Source organism: Pundamilia nyererei, unplaced genomic scaffold (genome assembly GCF_000239375.1).
Source record: "Pundamilia nyererei isolate P.nyererei 1_Seehausen unplaced genomic scaffold, PunNye1.0 scaffold00114, whole genome shotgun sequence".
Lineage (NCBI taxonomy): Eukaryota > Metazoa > Chordata > Actinopteri > Cichliformes > Cichlidae > Pundamilia > Pundamilia nyererei.
The window spans coordinates 275,846-291,302 of NW_005187515.1; the positions used below are offsets into that span (position 1 = coordinate 275,846).

The 15,457-nt window shown below is 42.6% G+C and overlaps 1 protein-coding gene across 3 annotated transcripts in view; it reads left to right on the top strand.

Annotated features, from left to right (window-relative positions):
- The window catches only part of dock11 (dedicator of cytokinesis 11), an 80,292-nt gene that overhangs the window by 16,889 nt on the left and 47,946 nt on the right, over positions 1 to 15,457 (top strand). For all 3 annotated transcript variants that reach the window (XM_013913082.1, XM_013913083.1, XM_013913084.1), the window contains exons 12-26: positions 475 to 747; positions 3,592 to 3,714; positions 3,804 to 3,886; positions 4,872 to 4,994; positions 5,221 to 5,297; positions 6,023 to 6,207; positions 6,382 to 6,447; positions 10,683 to 10,775; positions 13,200 to 13,323; positions 13,429 to 13,541; positions 13,725 to 13,802; positions 13,883 to 13,972; positions 14,859 to 14,980; positions 15,070 to 15,139; positions 15,237 to 15,362. In XM_013913082.1, coding sequence (XP_013768536.1) covers positions 475 to 747; positions 3,592 to 3,714; positions 3,804 to 3,886; positions 4,872 to 4,994; positions 5,221 to 5,297; positions 6,023 to 6,207; positions 6,382 to 6,447; positions 10,683 to 10,775; positions 13,200 to 13,323; positions 13,429 to 13,541; positions 13,725 to 13,802; positions 13,883 to 13,972; positions 14,859 to 14,980; positions 15,070 to 15,139; positions 15,237 to 15,362 — 1,746 coding nt within the window. The remainder of the gene's footprint in view (positions 1 to 474; positions 748 to 3,591; positions 3,715 to 3,803; positions 3,887 to 4,871; positions 4,995 to 5,220; positions 5,298 to 6,022; positions 6,208 to 6,381; positions 6,448 to 10,682; positions 10,776 to 13,199; positions 13,324 to 13,428; positions 13,542 to 13,724; positions 13,803 to 13,882; positions 13,973 to 14,858; positions 14,981 to 15,069; positions 15,140 to 15,236; positions 15,363 to 15,457) is intronic.

Consider the following 15,457-nt stretch of genomic DNA (forward strand, 5'->3'; position numbering starts at 1 on the left):
GCGATTTTGTCCATCGTGCAGGAATTGCAGGTTTCCAAAATAGAAAACTTTTTGCTTGTGCTTGAGGATGACACACTGAGAGAATATAAATATTTTTAGACTTTTATCCATAAATATTTTGTCTGAATCTAGAATTTTGATTATTTCAGATTAAACGGATTAAACCTGTCCATTGAATCCTATTATAATAATTATAAATGTATTCATTAGGTCACACATACGACTCTCATGTTGTATTTAGTAAAACTTTGCATGTTGGTTGGACCCAGAAGTGACCATATTTGGGCAAAAGGTTGCTAGCTGATGTTAGCAGGCTGCATTACTGGTGGGAAGAGTGTGCATTATTGCTTAATTCATGCTAAAACTAAAGAGTCATATGACCTGACTTCTGAGATTTTGTCCTAAAGTGAAATGTTGTGAAGTAATAAAGATACGTGCTGGACTGCAGCCTGTAACCGTCCCTCTGACTCGCAGGTGGAACCGTTCTTCATCAGCCTCGCTCTCTTCGATGTCTCCAAGAGCTGCAAAATCTCGGCCGACTTCCACGTTGAGCTCAATCCACCATCTGTCAGGGAGATGCTCACCGACACCTCCGCTCAAGCGTCTCCTTCATCTGACTCGGACGGTGGTGGTGGAGTGAAGGACGGGAGACAGGGAGGAGTCCTCGTGAACGGAGACTCAGGGAAAGGAAACGGCCTGCCGCTGCTTCAGAGGGTGTCAGAGGCTCTGCTGCGCTTCCCCACTCAGGTAGGAACTATGATAGCATGTAGACAGGTGTCTGATAGAGAAAGTGACTGCAGCTGAGTCACACAGTCAGACCTGGGTGTGAAAGCTGAGTCACACTGGGTCACACAGATCTTGCTGTGTGGAAAACAAAATATTTTGTGCTCTTTGCAAAACTTTGGTGCTGGAGCTGGATTATTAAAAAGAGATCCGGCATGTTTGTCATCCTGCTGCGTTACAGGTTTAGTTGATGTGAAACTGAGACTGAACTCTGCTTCTGGTTTTACGTGACCTATGGTCAGTTAGCTTATATATAGAATACACTGAAAATGAGTGTTAATTTATTTGGGTGGGGCTTCCCTAATGACCGTAGGACATCACACAGATCGAAGAGTAAAACAATCTGAACTTAAGCTGCTGTCCTTATTTATAAAGATGGCGATGTCATTATGTGAAATCCATAACAGGAAATATATGAAAAAACCCTGAAACCTGAAAAAACCCTAATAAACTGACATGTTGAAACACGAAGAGTCGATCGTTCTTACGAGAAGAGGGAAAACGTGTCTTTGAGTAACTCTCTCCTTCGACAGAGCAGGTAGAAGCATGCAGAAACTAAAAAGTAATGAGAGACTGACTCAAACGCAAGAAAATGATGGTTTTATGAGCTAGAATTTATAGAAATCATTTGTCTTGCATTGTTTTTATCCCTTTCTGCACTTTTCTAAGCCAAGTTGATGGTTGGAGGCGGCCCTCTGTCATGCTTAGTCTTTAAAATGTCTACACACTGTTGAACTCTCATCTGGTTCTGTCACATAGGTTCAGCTTTGCCATATTGGTTGCAGCTGGCCCAGCACAGTCCTGGCCTCAGTCAGGACTGCTGACACTGTGTGTGCAGTGAGTTAGCTGTTTTGGCCAGTGCATGATCTTTTTTGTTTTTTCATTCATTTCTCCACTGTCATGCTGAGTGTGTCACAAGCCAGCCTTTGGTCCCCAACCAGACCTAAAGAACTGTGAAAGGATCCCGTTCGGCTCATTCGGCGAACATTTGCAAGTGATTTCAGAATCACTTTGCTTCCTGATGTGAGCTCAGGCCTCGGGATGTAAGCTTTATGTCCTGTCACTTCGTTTTGCAGTATTTTAAGTCTAGAGTTTATTTGGGGAGAAATAATGTGCATGTGTGAGCGTTACTCTTGGCTCAGGCCCTTCTGCAAACATTTGCAGGTGCTGTGAGTTCGGCGCACACACGGCCTGTTCTTTACCTCCGGCCGCTTGGCCCGTTACAGCGATGAAGTCACTCAACAGGGCCGGTGCCTGGTATAAACCAGCAGCGGTTATAAAACAAGCTCACTTTCCATTTCCATGACGGGAGAAACGAGTTGATGAACAGCGCAGCAAAAAGCAGGAAAAAGCTCAGAGACGAGGGGATGAATCAGGGCAGAGAGTGACAAACGCAGGATTTCTGCAGCCAGCAAACCAGCAGCAGGGCCGCCTTAAAGCTACAGGCATGAAAAAGTTTCATTTTTGGACTTCTCTGCCAGAAACATCTGTGCAGCACCAGCAGAACGCACATGTACACACAAATATATGCATACAAACAGAGCGGCTCCTGCCTCTGTGATTAGTGTGCTATTATAGGTCTGCAGACCGCAGTTTAATTTAGGTGCATTGGGTGTGTTCCAAGGACACAGGCTTCACCTCTCATCTCTGCAGTAGCTCTCAGGAGGACGCCACAACCTCTGGACCCTCTTTATTACGCAAGTCACAAATCTTACCCATTTGAGTTTCAGCATTTTCAGCAGTGAGATGGTTTATCTTTGCACAAAAAGGATGTGACACTGTTTACGAACTATGAGGAAAGTTTAATGCCCAAATGGAGCATATACAAGCTTTTTTTTAACCACACTGTAAGAACTGGTTGACGATGAGCGGTGAGGAGCAAATAACGTCAAAAACTGAAAGCAAAAGCAGCTGTGTGTGGTTTCAAGGGCTGTGAATGAGGACAGAGGATGGACAGGCTTATGGCCTGGAGAGTAACCCTGCTCTGTGTGTGTGTGTGTGACTGGCAGCATGCTAGCCTCCTTAAAGATAAGTGTTAGTAATGTCCAGATTGTTATGTCTGCATCTGAATCAGCTGCTTCCTTGGTACTGTCATTCAGTTTTGTCACTTATGCTTTTTTTCTATTTCCAGAAATTTCTATTGAAGTTTTTATTAGTCATACCAGTGCGAGCAGCATAGCTTAGTCTGATTGTAGTTACTGTCGCCTTTGTTTGCTTTACTTGAACTTGGAAGCTTAAATGCAGACGCATCTCATTGGCCCATAAATAGACGTGTGAGCACCATGTGGTTTTCCTGTACAGCTTTAGCATCAACCATTTCCCCTGAATCGATCTCACACAGAAGCAGGTGATGAATTTAAGAGTGACTTTTACACTATCACACATTCATACAGCGCTTTATTCCACACCTTTAAATTCCTTTTACCTCTCTCACACACACCACTTGATTGGATGACCCTTCCAAACAGGAAGTCAGCAACCGTTCAAGCTTCTGTGCCCACAACTGTGTTCCTGGCATGACCACGTTAGGGATATCTGTTTTCACTGAGATCATACAGAGCCGTGAACAGACTTTGGGAGTGAGAACGTGTTGAGCAGTCTGATAGGTTGGCGTATCATTTGAAACTTTGGCCACGTCTGTAGTCAGAGTTTCTCTCCATAGAACTCGGCATCTCTCCTCTCCATTCACAGTAGCAGATTTCTCGGAAGAGCGTTCTAAGAAAAGACCCTCGAAAGCTGCCAAATCAAATCCCAACCACATGTCTTGATTGCTAGGCCTCCTCAGTCATTTCTCCCTCTCTTTTGCAGGGTATCTTTTCAGTGACTAACCCCCATGCAGATATCTTCCTGGTGGCCCGTGTGGAGAAGGTGTTACAGAATGGCATCACCCACTGCGCTGAGCCATACATGAAAACCTCTGACATCACTAAGGTACGCTGCCATCGATTTTGACCTCGTGGAGGAGACGGTGGAAACCGCTCCGGTGTTGACTTGATGATGTCTTTCCTGTGTCTCCTCAGACTGCTCAGAAGGTGCTCAAAGCCGCCAAGCAGACATGCCAACGCTTGGGCCAGTACAGGATGCCGTTTGCTTGGGCTGCCAAGTAAGACAGAAATAATTCATGAGTCAAACCTCATAATCTTGTAAATAATCTGTTTTGATTCAACTCAGAGTGATCTCATGTGAACATGTGCAAAGGCATGAGCATAATAACATCATACAATTAGGTGTAAAGCCTCATCTATTCATCATAGAGGGAGAAAATAAGATAATATTTACTTTTTGGACCCCAAAAGTTTAGGAATTTCTCAACTTTGAGGTTAAATAAAGTTCGTGTAAAAGAACATTTACTTGCTTGCTGATCTAGTTTGAGCTGGATTATATTGATAAACATTATATTACGATATCCCAGTTATGGAATTCAACATTCATAATGAAGAGCAGACAGTTCTGCTTTTTATTAGCTGCTGTTGGAAGTGCAGCTAATGAAAAGCAGCACAGAAAACTTCCAGGAACTGTCCGGTCTTGACGTGAAATTAGAATCTGTGACAGATTTTACAAGCCTCACGCCCCACCCCCATCTCCACCCTCATCCACACCCCCATCTCCACCCTCATCCCCACCCCAAGCCTCCAGGCCTAGTGGAGGCTTTCACATGTAACTGGTAATGCTGTGAGCTATAAAAATACTCCAGGCCAGCACAGAAGTCACACCTTTTTCTAAATGGTGTGAAAAATGGTTAAGGGACTTCAGGCGTCATTCAAAAAAGTTAGAACCCACCGACATATATCCAAATATCCAGTAGAGATCACACAAAGACAAAAAGCCCCTTTCATACAACTGTTCTAAACTATAATCTGGAAGAAGAACAACAGCAACAAAAATATAGAAACACAGGGAAGCAGGGGAGTCTGTGTACAGGAGCAAGTAACTCTTTAATAGAACACATGAAGAAAACAAGTGTTTTTAAACAGTGAAAGCAAAACATTCCTTTATACTTCATACTTCATACTTTATACTAAAATGTTGGTATTTGGTTGCACGTATGAGGCGAGAACTGTAATGAACCATGTGTGTTGTGGTTGCAGGCAGGTGTTCAAAGACGCTCAGGGCAGCCTGGATATGGATGGGAAGTTTTCTCCTCTCTATCGCCAAGACAGCAGCAAAATCTCGACTGATGACCTCATCAAGCTGCTGGCCGACATCAGGAAGTGAGTCAACACCACTCCTCTGCTATTTAAGCTAGCGCTTAGTTACTGTGGCACAAAACCGTCATCCAGGGCTACACTTATGCCTTTAGGTCTATATTTCACATGCCATTGCCTAAGAGGAAGTACTACTCACCCAGGATTGTCATTAGGGAGGTCATCACATCTAAAGCACACTTAACCCTTAAAAGGACACTGATCTTGTACTGAATCTCCTTTTCCCTGTCAGACCAGAGAAAAGCAAACTTCAGATCATCCCTGGACAGCTGAACGTCACCATCGAGTGTGTCCCGCCTGATTTCTCAAGTAAGCAGCTTTGTGGTGTTCACTGCATAAAACCCAACAATTCCATTAAATGATTTTACATTGACCATCTCTGCGCGGGATGCAAGCAGCTACCTGTCTGTCGAGTGTCTGGGTCTGATGTTGAGGAAATGATCTCCATTCCTGAATGATGTAGCCTGCAGATATGCAGTGGCCACTGCCTCTGATCAGCCTAGTATATCCCAGTTATGTTCAATAGGAGACATAAATGATAATTTAGCCACTTTCTGATCCATAAAGCCTGAACTATTAAGCCAGTGTGTCCGTAGTTCTGCTGAAACAGCCGCAGGGTGGGACGCTAAAGCAAAAATCGCACAAGCACAGGTTGGAGCAGACACTCTGTTCCTTCAGATTTCCACTAAGAGCGATCAGACTGGGCTATTAGCATGCTGGATGCTGCCTTGTAAAAGCCTTGTTAGCATGTTCTTTGAAGAACAACAGAATCAAATATTCCTGAATTAAAATTTTGTTAAATCTGAGAACTTTTGAGAAGTTAAATTTTTAGATCATCCGTATTATCAGATGCAATGATTCCCACAGAGAGCATGTGACACGGCGTGTAGGCAGCGTCAGGTTTCATGTCTGGGTTTGCACAGTGAAGGGTTTGTTTTGTAGCTCAGAAGTGACGTTAACTGACATGACACGAGAGGCCGGGACACAGCAGTGGAGGTTTGGTCCTCTGACTCGACGTGTGCTCTGTGCCCCAGACACGGTGACGTCCTCTTACATTCCCGTCAAGCCCTTCGAGGACGGCTGTGAGCGGGTGTCGGTGGAGATCGAGGAATTCCTCCCCGAGGAAGCCAAGTACAACTACCCCTTCACCACTTACAAGAACCAGCTGTATGTCTACCCCCTGCAGCTCAAATATGACAACCAGAAGACCTTCACTAAGGTGCGTGAGTTAGGATGAAAAAGATGTGATGGGTGATGGTGCTGGTACATTTTAAATATTGCATGTGTTACTGGTGCATACTGAGAACGAAGCGTGCGTGACCGAGCTCAGAGACACAGTCGTTCTTACTGATCGTCTGCTTGGCTGACTAATGTCACCTTTCCTCCGTTGCAGGCTAGAAACATTGCCATCTGCATCCAGTTCCGAGATTCTGATGAGGAAGGTGCTGCTCCTCTAAAGGTCAGTGTGTACTGCAACATGTGACTTTTTCTAGATGCTGTTATGATAAAGGTCAAACATTTTTCAGGTTTACCAATAAACTGTGATTGTCTTCAGACTATCATTGACATGATATATTGATGTATGAATTTATAACCAGATGTGTAGCAGTGGCTGGGGGTTGGAGCGGACTCATCGCTACATGTTCATGCAATCTGTCCAGTGTGTTTGAGAAGTACTGCACCTATATGACCTTGCTGTTCCCACTGTTTCTGTTATATATAGCAGATGGTCAGAAATGCATTAACCAAGTGCAACATTAAATCACCGCTGGCAGCCATACATAGGACAGAGAAGCAGCCACTGTGACGTCAGCCGTTGCTAGCAAAGAGCTGCTGTGAAGCCTCAGAGTATTGTTACAGTTGCCACCTGGCTGTTGTAAAACTGGATGTGATGAGTAATTTGCATATCTTGTGGATGAATGAAAGGACGCTGCACACTAATAATTTACAAGCCTAATAGGGTCAGCTGGGGTCACGGCAGATAGCTGCCCCTCCCTGAGACTGGTTCTGCTGGAAGTTTCTTCCTGTTAAACTGGAGTTTTTGTTCCCAGTTTTGCCAAACGCTCACTCACGGGGGGGTCGTTTGATTGTTGGGGGTTTCACTCTTTCATTGAAGCGTCTTTATAATACAGAATGCTTTGAGGCAACTTTTTTGTGATTTGTTGTTGTATATAAACAAAACTGAAGTGAATTACTTACAAGGTAGGCCCACTCTAATTCAAACCCTCTTTTGCCATCTTTTTTACCTTTGTGGAGACTGTTGTTTACAAAATGAACATTGTGCTGTATGAAATAAGATTTCAAGCTAGCGGCTGAGACCATAAACTCATCAGGAAAGTTGTTTGTGAGCTCAAAGATCAACGGAGGTCTGTTTTTTCAGAGACGTTTATATGCACTAGGGCTCAGTATCGTCACTTATTTTGATTCAGATTCACAAGGAAATTTTGCCTCAGACTGTCAGAAATATTATAATTCTGATCATTTATCAGTACATATCCATATTTTTATGTCTATAAAAAGAAAGCTGACACTTGTGAGACTTTATCAGAGGTGTGAGCATCACAGCAGATGCCTTTATGTCAAAGTAGCTGAGGATAAAACACAGAAAAACATGACAGAGATTTTCCTGGCCTGTTGCAGAGGTTAAAGAGTTGCAGAGGTTTTATTAGAGGCACAGCTAAGTGTTTTGCAATTTGGCATCATTTTAAGAAGTTTAATTTTCTTCAGTGAACAGCAGAAATGAGGCTTTGTTGTCAGAAGTCAGTTAAATTAAGTGGCCGACAGCGCTGTACATAACGGTAGACTGGTGCGTAATAAGCAAGCGAATAATGCAGAAAACAGATTTTTAGATGCGAAAGTGTTCTTAAAGTACAGAGAGAGAGAGAGTTGTGCAGGAAGTTTCATTATATCGTGGTGGAAGCAAAACAGCAAAAGTAAGAGGGAATTCATGAGGATGTTTATGAGAAGCGAAATGTGAAGCGTAGTTTGGATCTTCTTTTGCTGCTGGTTCAGTCAATTTTGTTTGGAGACAGACAAAACTGCAGCTTCAGAGTCTAGTGCAAAAAAAAAGGACGTAAACACAAAGCACGGACGCGCCAACGCATCAGAATCTGTGAGCTTTAGCCCCGATGGCATCTCTGCGTACGTGCCGTCGGGTGAGAAACCTGACATCTCACTGATTCTGATGTGTTGTGCAGAATCCATGTACCTGCTCTCATTTGGTGTTTGGTGGTTGTCGAAATTTTGCGAGGTTTAACCTGAGATTCGGTCGTTTTGGGCGAAATAAATTTATATTTAAAAATCCATTCAGGATTTTAATGAATCGATATCGTGTTATTCAAGCTAAAATCGATTTTAATCAGAAAATCGATCATCTAAACCCACCTCAATATACACTTCTTTGCAGCCAGGAATCGCCCCTCTGCTGGCTGCCAGAAAGAATGCATCGGCTTCAGTTTCACAGACCCTGAAGCTTTTTTTGACATTATTCTGTACATCATTTTTCTTGTCTTATATGGAATATCTGTTTTTGCCTCATTACTTCTAGAGCTTGAAAAGGAGAGTTTATAGACAAGGAACAATGTATGGAAGAGAGAGTGACTCACATCTGTGTCTCATAGTTTTGTCAAACTATAGACGTGATCCTGGCTCTCTACATAGCTCAGCAAAGCTAATGGAGAGAAGAACATAGAAAAGGTTTTGAAATGCTACAGTCAACATAACGATAAAAAGGACACAAGGAAACAAATAGAGGAAGACGGATACAAAAAAGTGAAGATTGTTGAAGAGGCGCACCAGAAGCCCGGATTATTGTTTGAGCAACAATAACACTGCAGTGGAATGTCCTGGGAGAGATTCGATCAGTGACAGGGGCCTCAGATATGATAAACTTTTCCTTTTATTGCTTTTTACAAAGTGGACTTGAGATTGCAGCTGAGGGGCCCAGGAGGAGAAGGGAAGCGCTCGCAGCAACCAGTTATTATAGCTGGCAACAGAAGATAATGAATGGTCACTCTTTTTCTCTCTGGCCACACATTTCAAATATTTGTGGTCGGAAATAGTCATCAAAGCCCTGCAGATTGTTTTTCTTTTCACGTTTCTTGAGGGAGAGAAACAGAAATTCTGAGTTTAACCACGAAAACATTGAGAATTTTCAATCAGCGGGCAGTCAGACATATTACACCGCAGCTAGAAAACACACAGATTGACCCAGACGTGGGTCAGACTGCGTTCCAGACAACGCTCAAAGTACTGTGAGGCAGAAAGCTGTTTACAAACAGGAGCAGGCGGCACACCTCTCGGGAGATTTAATCAGAGTCAGCGGAAGCTCAGTAAGGTCCTGAGGTTTACATAAGACACAGCCGGACTGAGAGGAAATTCATTCAAAGCCTTATGGAGTCGGAATGTGAGGGCTGAAGAGGATGGAATTCTCAGAGGACGGGAATTTAAAGTGCATTCATTTCCATTTCATCGTTGAGAGACCAGTTGCTCCTCAATCCTTGAGTTGATGGTTGGAGTGCTCTCATTTTTGCACCAGTGGCCGACACTTTAAGTCATGTGTGGTACAGTTCATGTGCTAACATGCCAGCCTTTGTGATAGATAATATCAGAAGCAGCTCCTCCAGACCTCCTTCGGCCCCCATCCTGACTCAGACAATCGTAACTCCCATCAGCCTCTTTGCCTCTGCAGTGAGGGCTCTAAAGGTACACATCAAACCATGCACCACCTGCACTCCTGGATCTCAGATCTTTTCCCCCGCCTCTTTCCTGCTCCACCTACAGCTTGTTTCCAGATTGTTCTGGGATTTGTGAACCCTGTCCTCTCTCACGAAGCCTCTCCCATCCTCTGGGCTCGTCTCCTGCGGAGGCTTTCAGGCATTTGGCTCCTGGAGCTCTGTCCGTCCTGTTGGCTAGCACTGCACATTCATGCTCATTAGAGATGACAACAATAGTTAGCATCCTAATTACAGTATGAAGCCATCACAAGAGGTTGGAATTTTTTCCCTCCCCTTTGTCACCCCTCATTAGAAACATCCTGACCTGGTCAAGCTTGAGCTTGTTACGATTTTTTTATTTTTCCCACAGAGTTCTTGCACTGACTCCTCCTCAAAAGTGATCATCAGAGGTCAAAAGTCACCTTAACCTTAGCCTGGTCCTGCCAAAGGGTTCTTCCTGTTAACGGGGAGTTTTTCCTTCCCACTGTTACCAAATGCTTGCTCATGGAAACGGGGTGGGATCTCTATTATTAGAGAACCCAATAAAAGACCCTCTATTGTTGTAGGGTCTTTACCTGACAATATGAAGCAGCCCTCGAGACAACTGTTGTTGTCATTTATTGAATTGAATTGACTTGTTTGTGTCATCATGTCCTGGAGGAAGGGCTCTGCTGCTCACATAAAATAAGTCCGTGAGTTTTGTGCAAGGTTCGAAAACCCATAGAAATTGTCACGCTGTGGCATCTGTCTAGTCAGAGCCCAAACATTTTGCGATCTTAGGTCGTCCTTTGTAGTTTCTCTCAGGCTATGTTTAAATCATTGCTGATTCAAAGTGTAATGCATGATCCATACAGGCTTGCTCACTCCCTCGCCTTTTGTACAAATTATGGCAGTAACCACAGCTTCCCGAGCGCTTACTCATCACTGTGCCCGTAAAATCAAAGGAGTCCAATAACCAATGTGCCTCTTTGCCTTTCAGTGCATCTACGGCAAGCCGGGAGATTCACTCTTCACCAGCAGCACCTACGCAGCCGTCCTGCACCACAATCAGAGCCCTGACTTCTACGATGAGGTGAGCTCATGTTGCAGGCTTGACCTTATGTCTTCTATGGCATCGCCTTTCAATTCATATTAAATTAGATCAAGTTAGCAGATTTAGAGGAAGTTGAGTGCTTCCAAAAACTGAGAAATGAGTTTGATTTTAAAAAGAAATTTAGTTTATGCCCTTAAATCCTTTTTTTTTTTTTTTTCCTAATTGGCCGTCTTTAGTACTGACATTCCTCAGCAGCACTGAGATAATCCCATAAATCTGTCTCAGGGCTGTGATCTCGCACTAAACTGACCCGACAGTCAGTGCACGCATGCACATGCACACACACACAAATACAGCTCAGCGAGAGAGGTACAGTTAGAGCGGTAGAGCAGAGGGGGTCCATATGGCCTTGATATCAAACGGATTAGGATCTTAAGCTCCCCCTGTGTGCACCCACATGCATGCAGGAACACACAGAAGTGCACTCTGTGGGATTTCCCTTCACATTGTTCAGCTTCCAGTCACATCAACCAAAATTTCTGCTTCAGCAAGGCAACGATGATCTTTGTGCTTCTAAATCTGTCAGTCTTGTTAGTTCCATAGTGAAGTGCATTTAAAAGCAACATGTTGGACACATTTATAGTTACTGATATTATATAAAGGGTTCTGATTTTGTTTTTCACACCTAAAATTTGTTAACTTTTATATCTTAAGGATATATCTTGTCTGGTCTTTAGACTTTTGTCTAATTTACCGACAAGAGTAAATTTAAAACAGAACGATGCATGAATCACGTGTTCTGGTGTTATAAATGTAAGAGCCGTGATATTCAGTCATGGCATTGAGAGGCTGTTTATGATGATGTGGGTCTGTGCATGTCATCAAAACTTTTTTGTGTCATTTCCTGCCAATAAAAAACAGCATGTGTGGTTGCAGGGAAAATCCATCTCCCTGTTGTTGCTGCCCTCTGGTGTCTCAGTGTCATAGCAGCAACTCCCAGAAACAATGCTTTTGCTGTTGTTTGTTTTTTTGATTTCATTCTAAACATTAATTTAAGGATAAACACATAAATAAAAAAGCACAAGCAAACCCCTTTCATTTTCTTCATGGAGAGAAAATGCACAAAGTGTTCAAATTCATGCCAGAAACACTCAAAAAGAGAACTGTTACACTACAAAAGCATCCCAAACGTCTCCAAACAGCTCCAGTTTCTGTTTCAGTACATGTGTCGTTCTCTGTAGAAGGTGATTTGACATCTTTAGTGTGTGACATTTACTCCAAAACAATGCTGTTAGCCTTTCGCCATCTAAAAAAATATCATTTTCATTGATGTTCAACTTTTTTACTCAAGTAAAAGTGTCAAAGTACAGGCTCTGAAATGTACTCACAGTAAGAAAGTAGCTCTTTGAAGTTCTACTAACAACTTTCATACAAAGGTAACTGAACCGATATTAATATAATAATATCATAATATTAGTACATATTATTCAAATTTAAATTCTAATTTTAGTAAATGTAATTAGATGCAGTGAAACAACAACTGAATTCAACAAGATGTCAGCAGTTTCACTGTGGCAGATGTCCGTCCCTTACACTGACACTGTTTATCCTGACTTTATACCAGACAGAACACAGTTGGTATAAAGTTGGAATTCAGTGCATGAATCTAATCTTCATCAGCTTAAATGCAAACGAATCTCCGCTACACTTGATGTAACCTAACTCTGACTTTTTCTTTCTTATCCTTCTCCATCTCTGAGTGAAGCTGGCTCTCTTTCTTCTCTCCCTGTGAAATCCAGCAGGTGGACCTGTAGCTTGTAACACACTGTGTGTTTGCTGATGTTCGCTGAACTGGTAGAAGCGTTGCATTTAAAATGACCTATTCTGCAGCGCAAGCTAGATTCTGAAGTACTGCTATCACAACTTACACCTGCACTCACCTGCGCTCACTTTAACTCCCAACACTATAGATGATACTGCTGAAGTAACAAGTCTGTTATGAAAATGTAAGGAATAGAAACTACAGATATTTGTTTAAAAATGTGGGGAGTAAAAATGAAAAGTAGTCCAAAAAAGCTACTCAAGTAAAGTACAGATAGCTGAAAATACACAAGATGGTTATTTTTAGATGCCTTTTGTTGATTTTATGTTAATTTTACCTCTTAATAATTTAGAGGCTGAAGGAAACCCTCACTGTCAGTACATTTTTGCAGGTTTAGAGAAACACTAACGCCATTATGGTTAATGTAACCCCCTTAATTTGAGCAAAAAAACATCAAAAAAGACAACAAGGAAATCACAGCATGTGGCACATCCTTTAAAATGTTGCCTTGGCAGTACTATGTAATACCTATATGGTATCCATTATTGGAATCAGTGCCTCTAATCTTGTTTATGTGTGAAGATTGAACTGATGGTGACATATGAAGATTAAAACAGCGACCTGCTCCTCTGTGTGTGCAGGTGAAGATCGAGCTGCCGGTTCACGTGCATGAGAAACATCATATCCTCTTCACCTTTTACCACATCAGCTGTGAATCCAGCAGCAAAGCCAGCAGCAAGAAGAGGGACGGAGTGGAGTCACTTGGTGAGAAATTTGGCTTAATGAAGCTTTATTAAAATGTTGGTGAGCACATTATTTAGCTTGTTAAAATGCCTTCTTCTAAAGCTCGGCTGCTTTCGCGTGTTTCAGTGGGCTACTCCTGGATGCCTTTGCTTAAAGATGGGAGGATGCAGTCGTTGGAGTTCCAGTTGCCCGTGGCTGCCACTTTGCCTGCTGGATATCTTTGTCAGGACACCAGGAAGGTTAGATTGTAGCCATGAAAACGATCTGGTCAGCTCTGTCACTGTCATGCTCACGATGTTAAAGCGAACGTTGACCCCTCAGGTTTTAGCCCTGAAGGTTATTGGAGTTTTGAGGGAATGTGAAAAGTTTGCAGATACTTTATTGACTCTGTTTTGTCTATTATCTTCTTCGAATGGTCTCAGGCTGATATCAAGTGGGTGGAAAACGCCAAGACACTGTTTAAAGTGAGGACCCACGTAGCATCAACGATATATCCTCAGGTACAATTTGGTTCTTTTGCCTTTTTATGCACAAATGAAGGTTTTCAGGAACACTGATGTCCTGTTTTGTTTCGCCGCAGGACCTCCACCTACACAAATTCTTCCAGCACTGCCAGCTGATGAGAACAGCATCAGAAGGCAACCCAGCAGAACTGATCAAATACCTGAAGGTAAGATGCTGTGAGGCAGTTTTTTAGCTTTGGTCCATGTGCAGTTATTGATCATTTACAGTACTTCCACTATATGTGTCATTCGGCAATGCACTAACAGATCGATCATTTTTGTAGGGCATGCATCATTATGACTACTTATGAGCTTTCACAGTCATTCAACAATCAAAATACCTTTCAGTGCTATTATACAACAGCCTCCATTAAAGCAATAAAAGGCTTATAACACAGTTTATTAAGTTGATAAGGGATATGGATGGATGATGACAACCCCAAATGCAACAATGACAAAAGATATTGCCAAAAAACTAAATCTTTTTAGACATTAACCTCTTTTGTACTGAATTTTGTATGAAAAATCATAACTATTTAAATGCTAGAGGAAATCAGTTGAAGTATTTGTCTTATTTTTGAGAGTTTTTCCTTTGGGAAAACATTTTTATGGGAGGACTAACATTTTAGGGAGCAATTAACATGTGTGGGGAATGAAGGCTGGCCCGGGTGGTCCGACCCAACAGGCAAACTGCTGCAGGTCAAAGTTTTGCTGTTTTGGCAGCATAAGTGGGACCAACAGAATGTCATTGCGGCTAAGCCCATCTTTTTTATACAGTCTATGCTGTGAATATGAAGGAAATGTGTCAGCAATGTCTGACAGGGAATTTCATTACATCAAGCACAGAGATTCAGCTACAGATCAAGACAGATTTTCACATATATTTCTAATCAGATAAAATAATGCCGAGCGCTGATTTTATATCTAATAGGCTACAGTTTTTCAATATCAGGGTGATATATATATATATTGTGTGGAGGCGTGTAATCACGATTCTTGTAAATATCTGGGAGTCAGAAGTAAAAGTGATCTTGTCTGGCCTCTTTCCCTCAGTGCCTACATGCCATGGAGACTCATGTCATCATCACCTTCCTGCCAACAGTGCTGATGCAGCTGTTTGAGGTGCTCACAGCCGCCACCAAAGAAGCCCACGAGATTGCCGTTAACTCTTTGCGGTCAGCTAAAAAACGAATTCTTTGTACTTTTACTGCTTTTACTCCTGATAAAAGGACATAGATTGAATTTCCGTGCTCTGTGCCCTCAGTGTGATCATACATATAGTTTCCAAATGCCACGAGGAGGGACTGGAACACTACCTGCGCTCTTTTGTTAAGGTAAGCTGCCGCAAACACTGCCAGCCCGTGTCAGTTTCTGCTTGTGTCTATAAACTAAAGTGCTTTTGTTTTACTGTTCTCTCTCTTTTCTTCGTAGTACGTGTTTGTAACCAACAATCCCGCATCAGGAAACTCAGTGACCACTCACGAGTTGCTGGCCACAGCTGTAACAGCCACCCTCAAGCAAACTGCTGATTTCAACACCAGCAATAAACTGCTCAAGGTGCGCACTCAGTCGCGCGGATAATTCATGCATCCGTCCACACGTAGAACCAACTTTAAGCAGCAGGTGGTGCAACTCTCTAAGAATGGAAACGA